The 22,217-nt window shown below is 40.2% G+C and overlaps 1 protein-coding gene across 1 annotated transcript; it reads right to left on the reverse strand.

Annotated features, from left to right (window-relative positions):
* Positions 1 to 400: 400 nt before the first annotated feature.
* Positions 401 to 17,464, reverse strand: pik3cd (phosphatidylinositol-4,5-bisphosphate 3-kinase, catalytic subunit delta). Its single transcript, XM_070839390.1, has 22 exons — positions 17,309 to 17,464; positions 16,277 to 16,505; positions 14,974 to 15,206; positions 14,474 to 14,650; positions 13,151 to 13,306; positions 12,514 to 12,603; positions 11,227 to 11,448; positions 8,881 to 8,977; positions 8,383 to 8,513; positions 8,247 to 8,297; positions 7,976 to 8,143; positions 7,139 to 7,260; positions 6,896 to 7,039; positions 6,713 to 6,812; positions 6,446 to 6,612; positions 5,903 to 6,012; positions 5,572 to 5,650; positions 5,321 to 5,488; positions 3,496 to 3,619; positions 3,037 to 3,182; positions 2,809 to 2,941; positions 401 to 2,715 (listed from the first exon to the last, which is right to left on the reverse strand). Exons 1-22 carry the CDS (start codon positions 17,447 to 17,449, stop codon positions 2,578 to 2,580), a joined length of 3,126 nt encoding a protein of 1,041 aa, XP_070695491.1. The 5' UTR covers positions 17,450 to 17,464; the 3' UTR covers positions 401 to 2,577.
* Between the last annotated feature and the right edge of the window lie 4,753 nt (positions 17,465 to 22,217).

Here is a 22,217-nt window from a genome sequence, read left to right on the forward strand (position 1 = left end):
CAGTCACAGTGTTATACAGTACACAAAAACATACCTGTGCTCAAGATGAGCATTTCTCTCATTGCAGTATATCTGTAAAGTTTGTTCCATTTTTTTGCCAAAATTATAAACAACTGTGGACACACCACAAGACTTCATCACAGTTGCCAAAACCACTGTGCAAAACCAGAAATCAATTTAATTGCCCCAAATATGGAAGCTGCATCGAGGGTGTTCATTGAAAATAAACGCGACCTTGATAAGACTATCGTGCATTGATCGACACATAGATTGAATCATGTATTTACCTTCCTGTTCAGTTGTGTATAGATTGCTGATGTGCTGACTTGTACAGGAAGCAACTGCTCTAAAATTCAGATTCAGACATATGGCTTGGATCTTAAAAAGTCTTGATGGCTCTGCTGTTGCAAACTGTTTATTGAGTGCATGTTCCCTTCCCAGCAACAAATGAAGCAAACGTAAAAACAGGATGCAGATAAAGCACAGGTCTACACCAGACCTATGGTGATAGGAGGATTCATCTGCTTTAGCTGCACACATGTAAATAAGGCCTGAGCCTTAAAATATTTGTACCATTGGACAGAATTCATGTTCATTCAGTTCATTCAATTGCAATCAATTGAAAAGGCAACAGCAGTATATGGTACAATTTGCAAAATCAGCCCATAAACTCAATACATTCGTGTCTCCTGGCTTAAAGCAGCAGTGTTTAGCTGAGCCCATACTGAGGGATGCTGATGATCCATATTTTAAGTCTATTGTACAGTGAATATTTCAGTAGCTTTTAAATCGTCCTGCTGTGTAATCTTCAGCTACACTTGCTCTTCGGTAAAAGTAATCGTTGAACAGAGAATGCTATGCAACATAAAAAGGTCATGAGAAGACCTTTCCTGACAGCAAGATATAAAGTATGTAATGTAATCCGAACGCACCCTGGAATTAAATCATACAGCAACGGGCTCACTTAAAGAGACAAACACCATTTTGCACAGCATGAGAAATCTCAAAGTATTGAGGTGTTTGACACTACGGCCATGAAATCTCTTTTATGGCACCTGGCACATTAGTTCAAAAATGCAATGGAAATTACACAATGCATAACTTAAATATCAGAAAATAACACACACGTACGCACACACACACACACACACACACACTTACCCAGACTGCATCATCTGAGACAGTACCTATGGTTCAGATTCACATTTGTGTACAGTAGCAACGCAATGCTTACACAAGTCCACAGATTCTTATTTGGGTCATAATACCTCATGTATTCTATATTTTACGTAATCATTTGACCAAACATCTACATGATATTTGCCCAGCGCCTGAGATAAATTCCTTTTGATTTGCTCATGGTAATTGTCATTAAAGGAATAGTTTGACATTTTGGGGAACCATCTATTCACATTCGTGCTGAGAGTTAGGTGAGAAAAGTGATACCATTCTCATATCTGTCCATTAAATATGAATTTGGGGCAAAGAGACAGGAATTAGCTTTACAGGTTCTGGTAGGCAGATCTTGTGACGCTCTGACAGAACCAGACGAGCTGTTTCCTCCTGTTTCCAACCTTTGTGCTAATCGAAGCTACCTGGCTGCTGCTTCACATTTAATGGATGGACACAACATGACATCCTCAGCTAACACTTAGCAAGTAAGCAAATAAGCATACTTATCATATTGTGAAACTATTCCTTTAAAGTCTAGTAGCTGTTTGGCAAGAGTCTGCACAGCCTGGTACACGGGGGCCTCAAAGTAAAGGTCCCATTAAAAGTTATATTCTCACCTTACAATAAATGTTACATTGCATCCTGTCTACTGGCACTCCAAAGGCAACATACACTGTACTTCAAGGAAACATTACACATCAATAAGTGATACAGCAGAAAAACACAACATCTTTTTAAAATACCCTTCATGACTCTGTACAAGTACTTCAGAGTTACGAAATTAAATAAAATACAGTAAAATAAAACTTAAAAAAAGACACAATTGCAAAGAGGCAGTTGTAATGAGAGGAAATGACACAGCCACCGAGGGTTGTAAACCGTACAAAAGACTTGAGGTGAAACTGCCGCCCTGTTATTGTACTCCGTGACTGAACGGTGTCGTCTTAAGTCATCATAAAGTTTGTTAGCAGTTTGCTCCTTGCTGACTAATGCAGTCGGAGAAATGAACTTTCAGTCTCCGCTTCTGTTTCAGTGATTCATGACACGTTCGCACAAGCAGGTATTTTTCAAGTAGCAATTTTAACACATCAAAAAAAAGCACGGTTTATAGTTTTTTGTTGATATGTCCTCAAGGCAAAGACTTACACTGTTCGATGGGAGGAAGATGAGTGAGATGGGACGAGAATATTTGTCCTTTGAAACTATCCTCCATGATCATATTACTGTCTCCACTTTAGTCCTTATTGACCCCAGACAGGCTAGTTAGATGTAAACATTTGGTGAGTGCCTTTGAATTGCCATCAAAATAGTAAAATATTTGATTGTGTTTTCTTTCCTTTCATCTCCATAAGTTAAAATCCATTATTTTTGGTCAGTCTTCAGGTTTCCTGGGTGCAATGTTCTTCAAGGTCTATTATCTTTGGCCAAGGAGTGCATCATCCAGTTGACCTTCGTCTTCCAGCTTTCCCGCAGAGCCTCGTTGAACTTCACCTTGAAATTCTTCAGCGCCTCCTCCTCTGATTTGCCCAAAGCTAAAGAGTCCTTTTGGAAACAATAAACCAAAACATTGGCAACGTTATTACCATCCTCATCCTCATCCTCATCAGCAGCATCAGCAGCATCATTATTGCATACCTTCAGATACTGGATGTCTTTAAAGCAGGTGAGCTCCGGCAGTCCAGCTGCCTTCATCATAGCAAAGAGGTTGACGAACAGCGTCCCGTTCCGACACAGGATCTTATAGGCCCGCTCACAGTACTCCCGGAACCTGACAACATGGATCCAATGGTCAACCATCCGTAATAAAATATGTGAACAGAATCCCAAATCAGTAAACAAACTGATACTAAATTAATATTCTACCTCTCAAACTTCTCACTGTTGTTCGTCCTTCCTTGTTGGATCACGTGGACAAAGTCATATGTCAAGATGAAAGGCACACGCTCCCTGTTGATCCCCAGTTTCCGCTTGAAGTTGCCCAGGAAATGCCCAAAGTCGATGTGGAACAGCTGAGGAGCAAAGGTGAAAATGACCTCTGGGCTCTGAGTCACTGACCACATTTCTTTAAGACTGACTAACTGGTGAGTCACCTGAAGAATTTCACTCCAAAATAACCATCATATGACAAAAAAAAAAAAATCACTGAAGTAGAAGTCAAAAATAAGTATATTAAGGTTATTGATGAAAATGTTCTGCTACACAGAACATTAGAGAACAGGGTGCCAGTAAAGCCAAGTTTAGTTCCCACTTTATGTCTAATCGCCCCCTTGTGGTAGGTTTCATTGTCGTAATGATCTCCGGTGATGGAGAATATCACAGTACCTGTCCAGTTTCCCTGATCATGATATTGTCGTTGTGACGATCTCCAATGCCCAAGACGTAAGTAGCTACACAGTAGCCAGCACAGGACAGTGTGAACTCTTCTATTGCTTGATCAAGTCTGTCCCTGGTGACAAAACAGATCAGAGGAACAAGGAAGTGATGCATAAGTGGGTTTTGCTCTTACAGTACATTGTCACATAACCTGCATATCTACTACACACACACACACGCGTGGTCATGAGGAAGAATTTCCTCACAGCTATATGAAATATTCACAGAGGAGTTCCTGTGGCAGATTAATGATCGACCGCCATGTCCTTTCACGGTCTAGACGAGTATACGGATCACTGTGTCAAGCTTTTACTAATTTCCTCCGCTCCTTTTTGGGCGCTGCAGCATTTCAAGCTAATTACCTTTCTGTTCTGTCGTGCAGTCAGACGGGCCTGTCTTGCCAATGTGACGTACAAAGGCTTATTCATTACACTGAATGGTTCTCTCTCTTCGCGAGAGCTTTTAGAATAGACAAGACCTTCAGACTGTCTGGCACCAAATAAAAATCTACTCTCGTTTAATGTTGCTGAAACTGTAGTCGCCTATGCACTTTGTGTTGGTCTGTCGTAATTTTTAAAATGCTGCACACAATAAATAATTTGAAGTAAACAAACCCAACTGCACAGACAGACATCTAGAGACATTTATTGAAGCATAAAGCTTAAATCCTCCAGTCAAAGATTTTTTTCTCCACAATATCGAGAAGAACTACCTACATTCTCTTTACTTGTGTTTACTGGAGCTGTAGTGTGTTTATATTAAGTGAAATATTACAAATTTTACTGCATTGAATAACATGAAATAAAAGCTTAAAAACTGTAAAAGTACCCTGGGATCTTAATAAATGGTTCATAACAGACAATAATGTATTTGTAACCACATATAATATATTTTAAACATTTTTTAATGTTTGTTAATGTACAGTTTCTATCAACAATTATGACCTATCCTGTGAAGACACATTTTATATTGTAATCAGTATCTGTTTCATGTGTTATATATAACAGCCTTTACCAATGGGTGGGTTGATAAATCCATCAATAAACAATTAAAATGTCTTTGAATTTGTTTCCAACCACATTATTGTGTGTTATGGACTATTTCTTAATGGCACATGTAATATTTGGTAAATGCTAAATAGGGGGAGGATTCAAGTCTTATTAAAACCAAAGCCAGCGGATGTGACACATTTCACACCATCACTGTGTTTCGGTTCCCTACAAAACAGGAATACTTTTGGTGCTATCGTCGGCCACCATTGTTTGGCAGATGTGGCTAGCTGTTTCATTACACTGTCGAATAATGATGTCTTTCATCACACACAACAAAAACCTTTTTCTTAAGCAAACTTGATTCTACATTTTGGGTGGGAGGACACACTACATAGCACAAAGGTGACGAGACTTGAACATATGTATTCATGACAGAGCTGCCCTAAGAGCACTTGGGGATCCCCCTGCGAGGATCGGGGGAAAGTTACTGGCGAAAAGGCCATTTGTGTGATCACAATAAACAATTTGAAAATGGATAGATGGATAAAACTCTGTTGCAAATATAAAGGACCCAGTGCTGGATTCCTGGAGTTAAAGGTAGTCATCACTTCTAGAGAGAGATTGATCTACACAGTAGAGGATGACATTTTATTTAACCTTATTAGAGAAGTTCAACTTACTTACTTAGACTTTATTGTCTAATTCTTTTTCACAGCACTGCATTTGTTTGACAGTAGACATGATAACACAACAGTGAAGAAACAGGTGTTCAACAAACTCACCCGGGATTCTTAGATTTGAGCCAGTTGAGCAGGGCGTCCTTGTTGAAGGCAGCAGTGGCGGCGCTGTTACTGCTGTTACGCTGAATATTAGCGATGGTGTCTGAGTTTTTCACAACCTCAATGAGTCCCATCTTGTTCCCAGTGGACAAGCAGCCGTATGGGATCATCCTGTGAGTGTGAGGTGAAATTTACAGCATTAGGTTGGTCTGCATGAACTCTGTGTGCAAAAACATCACCAGCTCCAACTGTACCTGAGATCCAGGCCTTCTTTCTTCCATAAATTCTCCATGAGCTGGATCATCTGGAGGGTCAACATGTCTTGTCGAAGGTCTAAAGTTGATATGTAAAATAAGGTGACATTTAAAAAAAAAACACTCTTCATTTCATTGTTAAAAGTCATGTATCAAATTTAAATTTCATTCTAACTTTCCCCCTTGTACTGTTTGTCTTCTAACCTTCCTCTTTAACCTAATCGTTAGGTTTATCTTTGCCCTACAATTAAATCCAGACGCTGTGTGGCTACTGTATGCAAATGTGTGCTCAATGTGTGAGGCCTTGTGTTCAGATTTTCTCATATCTCACCATCTCCATTCTTGAAGATGATGCCCATCATGTCTCCTGAAGCCCAGGGGTTCTTATACATCAGCCAGAGCGGCTTCATCTTGGAGTCCATAAATCTGCACTTATCTGCACTGCAACAGCAAACGCACTCATTATAAACACATGATCATTAGAACAGCAACACCTTCATAGACTGAAGACAAAATTTACTTGAAATTATTATTTTATTATTTACAACACTGTGCCGTTTTTTTTTGTTTTTTTTTTTAACCTGGTGACATTTTACTTGAGATGTTAAACATTTATGCATCAATGACTGTTGTCCCATGTGGGCCACTGTAAGAAAAAGTAAAGTGGTACTGTAACAATTAAAGGTTATTTGTCTATAGGCTACATAAATGTATTATTTTGTAATTCAGTTAACCCAGAAGGGACCAAAACTGGCCCTGAAAGATTAAGGATGCAAAAAATGCAGATTGTGTTATGTTTGTGTGTGTGTGTGTGTGTGTGTGTGTGTGTGTGTGTGTGTGTGTGTGTGTGTGTGTGTGTGTGTCTGGCTCTAACCAGATCTCATTGAGGATGATGCTGGGGTTGAGTGGTGACAGAAGGTCTGACAGGGCCTCCAGGTAGGAATCCTGTCTGATGCACAGCTTCAGGTCATCCACTGTCATTTTCTGAGAGCCCGACTTGACAAAGTCACTCAGGGCCTTCATTTTTCCCAGAGCCTCGTTCTGTGTGGGATAGCAACGGTAAAGGCTGAGATTTGGTACAAAAACCCCTACGCACACATTTCAGAGCCTGAGGACAGCATGTGTCAGTGTGAAAGGTTACCTGTTTGGTTAAGAGCTTGATGTGGTGGATGTTTCCCCTGCAGTATGCCTCCAGAATCAGGCCAAAACGCAAACTCACAGATGCCACGTGAATCTCTGACCTACAACGAAATCACGAATTCAGTCAAACGAAAGGTTGCAAGTGCACACGATCTTATTTTATTTCTGCTGGACTGTGTCTTACCTGAGATGCCAAAACAGAAAGTGTCCTATCCTCCTGTTGGACAAGGCCCGCTCTAGCAGGAAAGTGGTGAGGTCACAGTCTAGATAGGACTCGTACTTCAGCACCTGGACCAGCTGGATTAAGTACTGTAGCAGTTCGTCATCACTGTACGCACAGAAAATGTTTCATAAGTGATGATGCTGTTAAAACTTTAAACACAAAACACGTGATGCCAAATGGATATGAACATGAATGTGTGTGTACCTGAGCTTCTTGAGGCATCTGATGGTGAAAAAACGGACCGCTGGGTCAGGAAAGCTGTAGTCTAAGAGCTCCAAGGCGTGGATGGCGGGGAGCTCACGCCAGCTCCTCAGTAAACTCACCATCTGTGGAAAATCAAACATTGAATCAAAACCTTCATGTGTTTGGTGACAGATTAAACACCTCATGAGACCTCAGTGTACTGTGTTCTTATTTAAATGCCCGTACTGGTTGGCATTTTTAATTTTTAGCCATACTAGCGACTTGGCTCTAGTACTAATCCAGCTCTGGTCTAGAACAACATAATTCAGTAAAATGTTTTATACAGATGTTGATTGTAATGATGTATAATTAGACAAGCTCCAACGTGAGGTTATGTAATCATATAACCTCAGTCATAATGAAATATCTCAAAAACTAGTGGACCATCAAGTCAAATTTTTAATTCATGACCTCCAAAACTTCCTGATTAGCACATGCTAAAATGCAAACATGGAAAACTAAGATAGTGAACATTGTAAACATTAAACAGTATCTGGTAAACAATAACCAGCACTCAGTTCAAAGCACTAACATAACTGGATACTCTCTTAATCTTCTTCCAACATTTTCCAGACTTAATCAATCTATTAATCATCGACACCAAATTTTATATGTAAAATGGGTTAGATTACTGATAAACAATTAGGTCGAGTAATTCAGCAGAAACAGAATGAGTATTTCTGTACATCGTGAGGACTTAAACCTATCTGGACCTTTTCCAGATGTCTTGTGTGTGTGGCAAACATTTGCAGACCTCTATACAGACACTCAAGGACAACACAGTTGATCACAGCATACCTGAACTACGTCCTCACGCTTACTCCACTTGGTGATGAGGAGCAGCTTGGACAGACTTTCAGGATAATGGTCGCGGACGACTGTACGAAGCTTCCATAAGAGTTCCTTCTCGTCCTCAAAAAACTCGGTGTGGTTTTTGTTGTCCATGATTTCTTTTAGTTTCATGAGCTACAGAAAGCAAAACGACCCAAACACGTCAAAAACATTTATTAAAGCTGCAGTTTTAACATGAACTGTTTGAGAATAAAATGTGAGACGCACAAAGCCTTACCTCCTCTTTAGTGGCGTTAACTGCATCCCCATTGATCTCCATGTCACTTAGCTGAAAACAGGTGAGGATTTGAGGATTGACTGACAGTAACACAAATCTAAATGAGTATGTACTCAAACACAGATGTCTGGGATACCTTTTCGAGTGGAGGGTAATAGAGAGGATGTGGCCGAATGTTGTGGAAGCGGATGAGAAGCCCAGCAGCACTGTCCACGTTGGGGTTCTTCTCAACTGTTCCCATCGGGTTCAACAGGTCGCCTTTGTCATCTGTGATAGAAATACATGAACTAAGCCATTTGCTTTCATCCATTTAGTGAGTACATTTTCATCTTCAAATCACTCCTGTATCTCTAAAAGTGACACAGAACCGCAGATAATGATATCATCATTTTACGCTACAATGACTAAACACGTAGCTCTGACTTGAATGTTTTTGTCATTTCCACATCTTCAAAAGGCTATCTTACGCCACCAAACACATAATGTGTGAATATGTGGGGTTTTGATGGCGCTGGATGTCACTTTGGGTATTTCAGCCCTCGGTATGTGCTGCCAGGCGCTATGGAGGAGGCTGTTAACATGTGAGGTGTTGTTGAAGAGGAGGAAATGTAAGAAGAGGCAAGGCTGAAAGTACCAGGAACAGATGGCCATGTGGACAAGAGGAACTCCCCAGTCTTCAGCTGGTCCTTGTAGTCGAACACCATGGTGTTCACCCAGGCTATTGGACAATCCTGAAGAGAGAGACAAGGAGGATTAGCTTTGTTGATTCGCTTCGAAGACCATCTGCAAGCAGTAAAGTCGTGCCAAAAGACAACAGAAGAGGGACAAAGAGAGACCACTCTCACTGTAAATCAAAATAATTCAAAAATATGCAGCCAAATGCAAAAGATATATTCAAGATTATTTTAAGATAAAGAATTTATTGAATGTATTGAATTATTAACACCCTCTCATATAATGACTGCTTTGTAATATTTTAATGACATAACATGTGAAAGAAAGGACTTAAAACAGCGTCTTGTGCAAATAGGATCGAGGCAGAAATCAGCAGAAAAATAACTTGACCAGCAACTGTGCTAAAAACAAAAAGCTACAAAAAGGGATGATATACATAAACAAAACTGGCTGAAATAGTTCAACTTCCGCGCGTCTGTCTGCAGGACTTCTCTTCCAGGCAAAAGAAGACAGAAGTGGCTCAGAAAGCAGAAGTGGCCTTTGATGCCCACAAACCCACCTGGGCAACATGTTTGGGTGGACCTCCCAAACATGTTGCCCACAGCAGCTGCAACGCTTCAACGCAAAAGAGGATGAGACCACACCTGCAGAAAAAAAGGGGAATTTTCTGTTTTCACTGTACTTGTACAGTGTACAGTGAATAGATGTGTGGAGCCTCGTTCCAATGCGGTCTCTCGGTGTAGTACTACTGCTGTTGTAGTTCAGCACATAAAAAGTAAAAAAAAAACAAGTAAATAGCTGGAGGATGGTAAAGCTTTAAACTCATCGTGCCTCTATTGGCTGGAGCTGCAACGATTAGTTAATTCATAGATTAAACGATCAACAGAAAACTAATCAGCAACTTCATTGTGAAAATATGCTGCTTTGCATTATAATAAATTTAGTATTTTAGGGTTTGGGACAATTCATTAGACAAACCAAGACATTTCCTGTATCTATCTATGTATTTGATTATGTCAATTTGGGCTCTACTACTAATTTGTGATTGACATTTTTCACTGATATTGTCGTTATCTAATGTTTTATGGGCCAAAGGATCAGTTAGATAACCTAGAAAATTATCAGCAAATGAATTGTTACAAAAAAAATCATTAGATGCAGTCCTACTATTGTCATATTATCAATATTACTAATAATGGGATGACGTTTTTGAATTCCTAAATATTATTAGGGCTGCATCTAATAATAATAATCTATTATTGATTAAGCTTATCTTAATCAGTAATAAAAAAAAACATTGTGAAGCATTTCCCTTTTCCCAGAGCCTCAGATAACATTGTCAGATTGCTACTTTTGTCAAACCAACAGTCCAAAATCCATGCAATGTTTGACATTTTTGCTTTGCGCATCAATTTTCTGTCAATCCACTAATCAATTCAGTACTTATGTAACAATTGTTCTAATAATTGTAATAATTGTATTATTGTCAAATTAGACGTTGTTGACATTAATGTATATAGCTGGCTCTCTGAGACTGTTCTATAAAACAAATGATCTTGTCTTTCCATACTGACGATGTCAAATCATCCATACATGTAGCAACTTTGAGTGCCACGAAGTTCGATTGCCCGTCAAAATGTTTTGTAAAGCGTACTATTTCAACACAGACGTGATTTTATGTTGATGACACTGTTTTGTACGTCAAGCTTACATTCTGTGCATCTGCATCAACATATTGTACAAAAGGTGCTTCATATGATTTACAAAAACAATTTGCAGCATCACACCAAAACAAAAAATAAAGTACAGGATTGGCTTAAGATCGACATCTCCCTGTAGAGTCCCCGACTTAAGAAGATTAACACATAAAATGGCTTTGCACAGTTTTAGACCTCTACACCAAACTGTCCCCAGTACAGACCTTTAAGATAAGAAGTAAATTCAAAGGTAAAATGCTAAGTGGGCGGAAGTGTTGTAAATATGAATGGCAAGTGTGAAGATGGATTTAGAATTCCTTGAAAATGTTTGCCAATTCCTTCCTTCCTTGGAGTGATGTACAGATAAAAGAGCTGAAGCGGATGATATGTTAACCGCAGCGTTGCCACTGAGCACACTTGCACAACCAGACGCAGCAGCAAAACACACCCACACAGCACACACTGACTACGCGCACTACACACTAGAGAGGAAACAGATCTGTTTGTGCCTGGTAACAAATTCACACCCACCAGCCCAAACACTTGCCTGCTCAGTCACAAGTTGTACACTAAGGCCAGAAAACGGCATGAGTTTCTGACAGACTCACCGCTTTCTTATTCTTCTTTTTGGTGCCTCTGGGTTTCTTGGCCTTCTCAATGACAGCATAGAGAGCGAAACACAGGCGGCTCATACGAGGCAGGTCAGCCACGTTTATGTCAAACTCCAGCTTTTGATCCCACAGCGGCTCAGAGGACACTGTCACCTCCGAGCTTGTCACCACCTTACAGAGCAGTTCGCTGCCATGGAACAGACCAGCCTGCACCACAAGCTGGAGGGGAAACACACATACAGAGTAGTGATTAGATGAAGGCATGGCATGTGGTTTGGAAGCTGAAGGGTTTAGCACTTGTATGAGGGAGACTGTTTGTGGAGGATTTACAGACTTCACAAGATGATTCAGGGTTTCCTGTGTCACTCAGGCTATGAGTCAAAGGGTCTACACATTAATAATGTAAGCAGGTTGCGATGCCTTTCAATACTATGCACAGTGCGACAAAAATGATAAACAAGCACGAGTCAAAATTCAATATTATATGACCATTAAGGCTCTGCCTTTTGGCAAATCAAGATAGTCTAAATCCATATATACAAAATACATGAGTGGCTATTCTCCCCCAGGGTGTGTTTTCAAACCTTTGCCTGCCAACTACAGACATTACTGATAATTATGTGACAGGACAAATTTGCCATCAGTCATGATGTGCTCTAAGGCACGGAAGTGCACTTCCACTTAATAACCCATCTAAACAGTAACATAGTTAGTTATGAAACTGAATCACAAACACAGACACACATTAACAGAGTTCCCTATGTGTGTCCCTGCTCTTTTTCTTGTTTGTCAAATTGGTTTGCAAAAAAGCAGACGTGGAAATCCTGAATATGCACTATCACTGGGTATTTTGATAAGCTTTTTTTTTTTTTTTACCATTATTTACATAGAAACCTCTTCATTTTAATCTTGGCATTTGTTACATTTCAACACAGGTTTGGGCCTGGCTGCAATAGCAGCAAAACGCACGCATTGCCTTCAAAAAAAGAAGTGCATTGAAAGCGAGAGGGGGAGAGACAGCATGAAGTGTGTCTTTTTCTTAGAATCTAGGCCTCAGAATGAGACATAAAAATCAGATAGGCCCCCCCCACTTCCTGTTTTCAAGTTCTAACCAACTGCCTTGATGAGTTATGGGAAATGTGTGGTCTAGACCATGTGACCCCCTGTCATTTACATGTCAACACCACTGCTCCTACAACTGAAATTGAGATATTGGTAAACAAGTGAATGCCACACTTCATTGAGCAGCAAAGTGAGAGAAAACCCACACAAAACCACACCGACCTTCATTCCTTCGTCTGCATTGACTCGACTGCCCTGCAGCAGGTGAATATAGAAAGGCTCATTGATGGACCACAGAGAGGAGGTATTCTGCTGCAGGAGGGAGTCGGGAGAGAGGAAATGTAATTTTTCCCATATTAAAACTGCATTCAGAGCATACACTGAAGTCTAAAGTTGTGGAACTGTTGCTACAATTTCCTGTTTAGCAAAATGTCAGAAGATAGGAACACAACAATGAACACTTTCAAAAGAAAGTAAAAAAGGAGAACAACCTTTGAAACTGTAAAAAACAGACAAAAAGCGCCCCACTGTACTTTTTATTAAGTCTGAAATACATGTAATTTTGTTGTTCTTTACTGCTCACATTTCTTGTGTGGATTACTATAGATAACAGCTTAAAAACAGATAATATCTGTCATTTTGCCAGTGCTGCTCCAAAGTAGCTAATATATGCTGTTCTGTGCTCAGCTACAGTAAATGCAAGCAAAGGTGTCAAGTGTAAATTATGAACACTGCCTGCGAGCCAAAGTCCACAGTCCTGTTGAGGAACAACTGTGATGAGGAGAGAGGGATGGAGGAGAGAGGAAGGAGGAGTGCTGCTCTGTTAATGAAAGATGACAGCTGACCGCTGACCTCTTACCTTCTTCAGGGGCAGTGGAGGAGGCCTGGACAGGGAGCGACTCTTGTACACCTGGTTGCACATTCTGCCCTGCTCCTCCTGACATTTACTGACGGTGGAGTGATGCACCATGGTTAGATGAGGGTTTTGGCCGTTTCTCAAACACGAGAAAATGTACTGGGAGGACAAAAAAGGACAGAGATAGACGACAGGAAGGGACAGAAGAGGAGATTTACTTTGTTTACTGGTACAGCCATCAGTCAGTTCACCCACAGATATTTCCCAGTGGTCTGATAGCACTGGTTAACTCCTGGAGGCTGTTCATTTGCTGTAGGTTAATGCAGCTGAAATCTTATTACGTGAGGATGGATGCAGTTCCTTTCTGCAGGGCTGTTAGACAGATATGAGTCACCCCTGCAGGTAGTTTCAAAATCAACACTGGGGTCTCCTGCTGCCAAAACCTTGACTCATCCCACAACTAATCTCACAATCATTTCAGCAATTATAAACCAAAACTCACAGGCAGAATGCAGACAAAAGAAAATCATCCTCATCCACTGAAAAAATAACAGCTCCGGTGTCTATAAAAAGTATCCACAATTGTTGGGCTTTTCATGCTTAATTAGACATTTCACACAGATCAACAGAAAGGGACTATTTAATATGAAAGTGAAAAAAAAACTCCAAATGTATCTAAATCAAGTATAATTACTTGATTTTAATAGCTGGATTTCATAAGTGATTGAATACTCAAATAAGTATTCGCCTGCTTATGACACATCTAAAAGATTGCAATTTTAGTTTAAAGACCTCTGAAAGTTACTGGTTAGTCTAACTTTGTCTAAAAATAGAAAAGAAATCTATGGCAAGGACAAAATAACTCTTTGCTGTTTTGCATAATCAACACACCACACATGAGCAAAAACACACCATCACGACTATGAAGCATCATGTTGTGGGGATGCTTCTCTGCAGCGGGCCCTGAAGGCTCCGGAGTGGAAAATGAATGCAGGAAAATACAAAATTACGATGGAGTCTTCCATCGTCTGATGTAGAATTTAATTTTGGGGAAAGAACGAGACAGCAAAGCTACACAGGAATCACTTCAAAACAACAAATGTCCAAATGAAAATTTTGTTGTAGGACTTAGAATTATCTCTTTATTCAATTGCGACTCAACCGCTCTTGATGAGTCTGTCCAAATGTGCAAAGCTGACTGGCTATAATTACAGCGGACGGTGCCTCTCTATCTCATGTTGACATTAAGTGGGTGAACAAATGTGTGAACCATTAAACAAAACAATAGAATATGAAAATAAGGCTGCCGTTGTTTCGGTCACTCACTTTGAACTGGCACAGGGGGTGTTTCCCGTAGATGAAATCCCACCTCCCGTTGACCCGTAAGGTGTAGTCCTCGGGCTCCTGTCGCATTGAGCGAAACACGGTGGCCTTCTTCTTCAAGGCGCTCCTCATCAGAGCCACCGGGATGTCCTGAGGGTCCTGCTGCAGCATGAAGCTTTCCTGTGAGAGTCACCGGCAAATTAATACAAATAAAGGCGGCAGCCTTACAGAAAATCATACAAAAAATTTAGTTCTCGCGTCTGTGGATGTTGTTCCTGGGTGATATTTTGAAGGTGGCATTTGTGGTGTGGGAGGGGATTTCCAAAGAATGTCACATTTGCTTACAACAACTTGTCTACAGAAGATGGAACCACAGTTTTTCCAATCGACGCTGTTGTGCTCATTGTGGGGTTCCTTACAGCTGCCCCATCATACCACAACATTTAATTTGATCTGTCCCAACAAATGTGACTCATAAAAACTACAAGAGCGGATCGACTCACATCACACGCCTCAAACTTGACGTTAATGAAAATCTTCTTGGTGTGTTTTGACTTCACGCTCCCACAGTCAGGCAACGAGCAGCATGGCTCCAGGTCACATGGGAAGCTGTATTCCAACCACTGCTGCCACGGAAACATCTGCCGCTCCAGAGCTTTTTCTTCGCAAAACGTACGCATCTTAGTCCGAAACTCATTCACCTCATGGTTCTTCTGAGTCTCAAACTCATGCAGACCTGAGAAATCATAATTAAAAAATACAAGTTTTGTACAGTGAGAGGAACACAGGAAAGATTTACTAGATCTACCTGAGAGCCGACCATGCTTTTATCAACTGAAACGCATCAAATTAAAGCTTTTCTCACTGACTGAACTGTGATCTAGTGAAGAGGGCAAATGAGAATCTGCTATGAATATACTATAAAGTCAAAAACTCTACTAACTGGAGTAAAAAAGTATCTGGGACAGGAGAACAGGAATTAGCATTAGCTAGCCGAGCTACATTAGCCCAAACCTAGACAGTAACTTGTGGGTTTTCAAAGATGATGAACACGATGAATAAAGACGAACAAAGAAAGAGTTTTCTTCATTCAAGCATTAGTTTGCTGACTTTGCTAACTGCTCAGAAAAAATGGTGGCTATTTATTCTATGAAGAATTTAACTGAGCCAATGGGATCATTTCTGCCTGCAGAGCCTCTCTAACCGAGTCCAGTCCCAGACCTCTGAATCACTGTCACATCTTTTTTTGTTTAATCCAATCTAATAGTGCTGCTGTTGTGCTCGTTTGCTTGCTGCAATGGCTGTTGGGGGATCTGCACAGGGGGGATTAAGAGTGGGACCGTTGGCTTCCTGCGTCAGAGCCAGAAAAAGGGTGGCGAAAAAATTGCTAAGGAAATGGCAAAAAAGTGGTCATCTTACAAAAATAACAATTATTGAAACAACGCATGTCTTCAGTCAATAAGAAAAGCTCTGATCCTAGTGTGATATATCTGGGATGGATATGTCAGTCACTACTGATCAGTTCGTGGCAAACACAAAACATGACCGCAGCGTCAGACTGAAGCATGAGGTGAAACGAAATGGCAATTTCGTTTCATTTCCATTGATGTTTTCAATATATTAATCAATTATTCTGTTTGCGTCAATCAAAAATTAGAGGCAGCTTTGCCTGTGAGAAACACTAACATGACTAAAACTCTCACCTTTGTTTTGATGACACAAGAAGAGTGCCTCTTATCTTATACTTGGTGACCACACAACAATACCACCAATCACAACACTCTATGAGAGAAGGATGCCGCTGACCTTTGCCAATTAACAGGCTGATTTGGGTGTTGGTGAGTTTCTCCACTCGGTCGCCTACCCTCGCCACCAGCCTCAGGACGCACATGAAGGGCCGCACGTCGTTTATACGCCTCGATTCCTCCTCCAGTTCCTCCCTCTCTGCTGTCTGGTTGATGCAGGTGAAGACGTACGCGTCGGGATCGCCCAGTTCACTGTACAGGGCCTCGCTTCTGGCGTTTTTCCAAACCATCTGAAACAAGAGACGGCAGCCAGGCATGAGGTTGAGAGCGCAGTGTTTATGAACCTGAAGTGTACAGCGCGTTCTCTCTGTATGTAAAATGTTTGCTTTTACATCTCACCACTGTAATTACACACCAAGACAAACTGCCCACTAAAGCGCAACTGAAGTATAACATATTTGCCACCACTTTTATTTCTCTAATGAACCAAAATGATAACCTATGGTGGAAAAAAATAACCCTGGCAGTTTCTGAGCATTTTCTAAAATTCCTTGTGAATTACCCCGATTGGGAAGACATTTAATATCTTAATCATCTTAACAGCTTCCAAGAGTATCATTACTTAACACAGCTAAATCAAACAGCCTGAAGTGGCAGAACTGTTGGCATAGAAACTGGCACTTTCACATTTAACAGCAGATCTGCCTCAGCTGAGAGCTGGCCGTGTGTACGAAGGAGGAAAGCTGCAGCTCCTTCTCTAACAGTAGCATCAAAACTTCAAGATGAATCAAAAGCACAAGCAAGTATTGTTCAGACTGTGTGATGTTTTAATTAGTTTAATGTCCGAAGGAAATATTAAGTCAACCAATTTGCTTAAAAGCGCATTGAGTAAATATTGTAAATAACAACAGCATTTCACAGCTGTGATCACCAGAGCCGCAGTTCTACGCTGTTAACCTATTAGAAATAGTGTTGTCTTATAGCAGATACATTTATATGTACAAATATATGTATTTTAAATTATATAAATTATATGTATCTATCTTTTTTTGGATGTCTAAGAGCATTTACTGGTAATTAAATATGGACGTACTTTTTTGATGGTTTTGATGGTGTCATTTCGAGACACAGGGAATTTGAGGAAGATCCCAGTAGGCAGCAGGAAGTCCATCACGATCTCCTGGTCCCCCTCCTTCTCCCATTCCTCCTGCATCCCATACTTCCCCGGGGGCATGGTGACGGCCTCTCATTTACCGTCAGCTCCTCTGCTGCTCACCGGAACACAAGCCGGCCATCCACACACACACACACACACACACACACACAGACAGACAGACAGACAGACAGACACAGCCGAGGTTAATATGTCCACTATTAACTACATGTCACTGTACATGTTGGAGAGGAGTGTGCTGTGTGCTGTAACACTGAAGCCCTGAATGATCGATCTTTAAAAGCTTGTTTTCTGGAGTCTGAACGCACATGCAGAGCTTGTGTGGCATGAATGAATAACATTACGACTGATAAACTACGGGTGAAGGGCAATATTTGCACCTGCCTTCCTCTCCTGCAGTTTATATATAAGAATATTAATATAAGATGTAAAATGGATATAAAACTGAGGCAAGATTTTTAGGTGTTTTTATCAGTTTATAATGAGCAGTTTAATGCCTTCAGTGCACACCTTGAGTCATGCACTTCCACCTCAACAGACTGAACACTCAGAAAAAAGTGGGGTCAACTAAGGTGAAGACACACTATAAAGAAACTTCAATTGAGCGAATTATACACACTACAAAAAAAAAAACACAGATCTTTTGGATAGTTGAAGTCCTGCTTCCCGCAAACCTACTCGACAGGCTGTGCAAACATGAAACATGGCATTCTGAGTGTAATGTTCAATAGTTTGCCTCAAAAGTAATCCTACACTATTGATTTTGGTAAGAGGAAACTTGCAGTGTGAGCTGCCAGATGTAGGCTGACTTACGCCTATATATAAATAGGATATCCTAATAGGCCTATGCCACATTCTAAACGAGAATTTAAATTTAAAGGATAAAAACAGAGGGTGCACATGCAGCCACAGTCCGATTTAAAAAGAGGTTGTTGTTTTTTTTTGGCGTCTGAGTAAAACTTACGTACATTTATCAGAGCGAAAGCCTTGCCAACCTGTTTGCGCAGACACTTGCCTGTGAGCTCCACAAGCCGGTCACCTCCTCATGGTTTTATTACGGCGAAGATGGAGGTTGGATCATCACGCTGACATGTCTCGCTCAGGCGGCTGCGGGCTCGGGGTCTATCCGTGAAATCGGCGTTTAGAGATCCAGCTCCAGCGGACCGGGCTGGTGTGATTTGAGGTGAAGGGTGTCCCTGCGTCGGTCAAGTGCGCCGTCATTCATGCGGTGATGCTGTCGCACCGACTCGGGCGGACTGAGCGGCTGCGCTCTGCCTCTCCAGCTCCCCGCGCGCTAAGGGACCGTCCACCAACACTTCAGTGCGCGCAAAGTGAAAGTGCGTTTTTCTCACTCCCTCTCCGTCTTCACCCCAAAATACTCCTGTGTAGGTGTGTTGCACACGTAGAGCTGAAACAGTCAGTTAATCGATTAGTGGGTTTATTTGATTGGAAATACATTTTTAAAGCAGTTTTTGAGCAGACATGTCAGATATTTATCAGCTCTACCCTCCGAGATGTGAGAATTTTACATTTTCAAACTTTGACATTTTATTTTCCTTGCTCTTTTAATTCATTCATCTTTTCCACGCAAAGTTCCACAAAGCAAGTGAACACCTCATGACCCCTGCTTTTATATGATTGTAAACTGAATATCTTTGGGTTTTGGACTGTAGTAGAGAAAGTGTTCAGATCCCTTCACAGTGTGAAAATGATCCACTACAATTGAAATGATGTACTGGAAGTATCAAAAGTGAAACAAGTCAATGCAAAAAAACAAATGGTCCCTGAGCCCCTATTTATCCACATGCTTTTCCTGTCTATTAAATGCATCATCTCTTAAGATTTAACTGTTTATTTTATTGTCTTTTACATGCAGAATTGATGTGTTCTGTTTTCGTTTTTTCGTAAAGCACTTTGAATTGCCTTGTGTCTGAATGATGCTAAATTGAATTTGCCTCGTCTTGCCTTGAGTGTTATAGGCTACCATAATATATTGCATTTTTGAATTATTATCACTGATATATTGATGTATGAGTAGCATTTGTATTACTGTATTCTTGGACATACAACATATTTTTTCATCTATTTCACAGATATATCACAAACAGACCGAAAACGATGCTTCATATTTTATAAGCTCATATATGTTTCTTATGTAAAATGTACAAGGTTTCCCTCAGAAATGTAGTGGAGTAAAAAGTGGCATTAAATGGAAATACTCAAGTTGACTACAAGCACCACAGATTTTAGGAACAGTACTCGAGTAAATGTACTTGAATGATTAAATGTAATAGATAAAACAATCATTACCATGGGCATTGTCACTTATTTTATCGATCGATAATCAAAGCAATTATTTGTTGCTTTCTTATTCTCATGTTGTCACAATGTGGTCATCATCAAATTAGCAAAGCTTGATTTGTCAATGAGACAATAAAAAAATGTTTGAGATGAGTTTTTGTCAGTATTTGGCGTTTAAAGGTAAAAGTACAGTGGATACTTTTGCCTTTTGTTTTACTTCCACCATTGCGAGTTTCACAAGTCTAAGACACTGTGGCCCAAAATAGGCCAGAAGTGTCTCCTAGTCGAAATTCTTGTAAGTCAGATGGGCTGGTATATTTCTAGGTACTATGGTGTCACATAAAAAAGTCCAGCCCTCTGTAATATGTCGTTTTCTGGTTTTATACTATTAAAAGGACGTAAAAGGAAGTTATTTAAGAGCATGCAATCCATCAGAAAACAGTGACAGAGTGAAAAGATTTTAGGAGATTGTATACAGTCGTGTAAAAATATAAATATGTAAATAAATACACATGTAAAAAGAAATATACACTATTTTTCGCAAAATGAAATCATTTTGCTATAAAAATTGAGAGTGACAAAAAGCTTCGTGAGTCAGAGTGTTCAGACACTCACAGTTAACCACACTTAACTTTAATGCCAGGAGTTTTCAAGAAATGGATGTCTGTAATCAAACTGAAAGTCTTCGATGCTAAACCTTCCTTTCTTTTTCATATTTCCCTATAGCAATCATAAGGCAAGTAGTTTGTAGTAGTAGTAGTTAGTTTTGCAGTAGTTTGTGACCAATGGTACCCCTCTCATGGAAGTGGAACACAAACCACAATAATACTACCGTAAAATGGGGAAATGGAGGGGCCAGCATCTGTGTCACGACATTCGCTCTCAGTTATTTCATGCACAAAGTTTTTGATAACTATGCCAGACTACGTCTTAGTAATACACGTTGCAGGTGAAAAAAAAAACTAGACTACTAGATATTTGCCTGTCGGTTCTGTTTATTTGTCAGTTTGGTCTGCAGGTGCTAATCCTTCATGCACACTCTTAGCCTTGGTGGTCTAAACCTCTGAAAACTCTGGTTTCCTGTTGAATGTCTTAGAGGCTACTGCCATGAGCACATAAACTCTGACAGACTCTGTTCATGTATTTTGAAAAACACAATATGTATCTGTGAGCACACTTCAGACCAGCTGGTGAAAACAGGAAGTGATTGTGCAGAAGAGAAACTTTTGGCCAGAGCTGCAGACTGAAAGCATGAATCTGCTTCCCACCCTTCGCCCCTGAACAGTTGGTGAACTATTGGCAAGACAAACCCTGTCAGTAAACAAGGTACAGAGATGAACCGTGTTCAGTCACTTCTCGTGAAAAAAAAGTACATTTCTACTTGTTTGTTTGATTTATAAGATCATAAACATTTTCAATGCAAAATGGCAAATAGTTAAGACAATATATCTCCCCCAGCAGTGAATAAACACATATTAATAGATTGGTCACGTGATGTTCAGATGTGTGACCTGTTTACTGTCTCTGGGCTTACCCGCAGTTCTGTGGGGGGACTGAGGAAGGGGTCTTGACTTCCTGTAATAGTGTTGTTCTGGCCCTACAAACCAAAGAGAAAAATAGTCAAGGTTTTTAAACACAATTTTGTGTGTTGCTTTTCTGTCCTAATCTTCTGTTTAATGCACACTCTTCTTTTCGCCATTCCTCACGTTTTTGTCTTGTTGGGTCATTTTGATTAAACTTTTCAAGAAAAAGAGATGAAATCAACTCTGTTTGGGTTGAAATGGTCAAGTCAAAGGTGAAAATAATATAAAAAGGTTAGATTAACAAATAAAGATAACAGAAAAAGCAATGCCAGAAAATGAGGTGTACAACAACAACAAAAACACTAAAAAGGTGAATGATAAAACTACAAATGTGGATTGTGTGTGGATTTTGTCACCTCTGGGACAGAGCTAGACTCGCTGTTTCCCCCCTGCTTGAGTATCATGAGCTGGAATTAGATCAGTTTAGACTCTCATACATGCTTATTAACAGGTGTCTAATTCCCTGAAATATTTCAGAAATATATCTGTGACTTACACAGGGGAACATAATAGTCTTCTTAAGTATTTTCTCCATAAATGGGAGATTATTTAACTCTACCGGGTCAAAGGTGGCTTTTCAGCCATGCTACAAGTGTGGCTGTAGGAATGACGATATCTGTTGGTCCACTGCTTTGGTTCATACTGAAATATCTCAAAGAATTAATCCTAATGACTTTGGTGATCCCCTGACTTTTTCCTCTACTTTGTTGTCACTCTTGATTCATGCTGAAATGTCTCAACAATGTTTGAATAGATTGTAATGAAATGTGGTTCGCTCACTCATATTTGGGATAAATTGTAACAACTTTGGTGATTCCCAGACTGCTCATCTAGTGCCATCATCACGTCAAAGTTTGAACTGGTCTAATACTTTGTTGTTAATCTTATGACATCGCCATAGCTGTCCTCGCCGTTTAATGATAATTAGCTAAATTAACTAAACT

This window comes from Pempheris klunzingeri, chromosome 11 (assembly GCF_042242105.1).
Source record: "Pempheris klunzingeri isolate RE-2024b chromosome 11, fPemKlu1.hap1, whole genome shotgun sequence".
In the NCBI taxonomy this organism is placed as follows: Eukaryota; Metazoa; Chordata; class Actinopteri; order Acropomatiformes; family Pempheridae; genus Pempheris; species Pempheris klunzingeri.

Excerpts from the sequence above, each read along its gene's own strand:
- pik3cd (XM_070839390.1), bottom strand. The coding sequence starts at position 17,449 with ATGCCCCCGGGGAAGTATGGGATGCAGGAGGAATGGGAGAAGGAGGGG. Across the intron at positions 7,040-7,138 it reads AGATGCCTCAAGAAGCTCAG|TGATGACGAACTGCTACAGT; the intron begins GTACACACACAT and ends CTGTGCGTACAG. Across the intron at positions 5,651-5,902 it reads CATCTTCAAGAATGGAGATG|ACCTTCGACAAGACATGTTG; the intron begins GTGAGATATGAG and ends TATCAACTTTAG.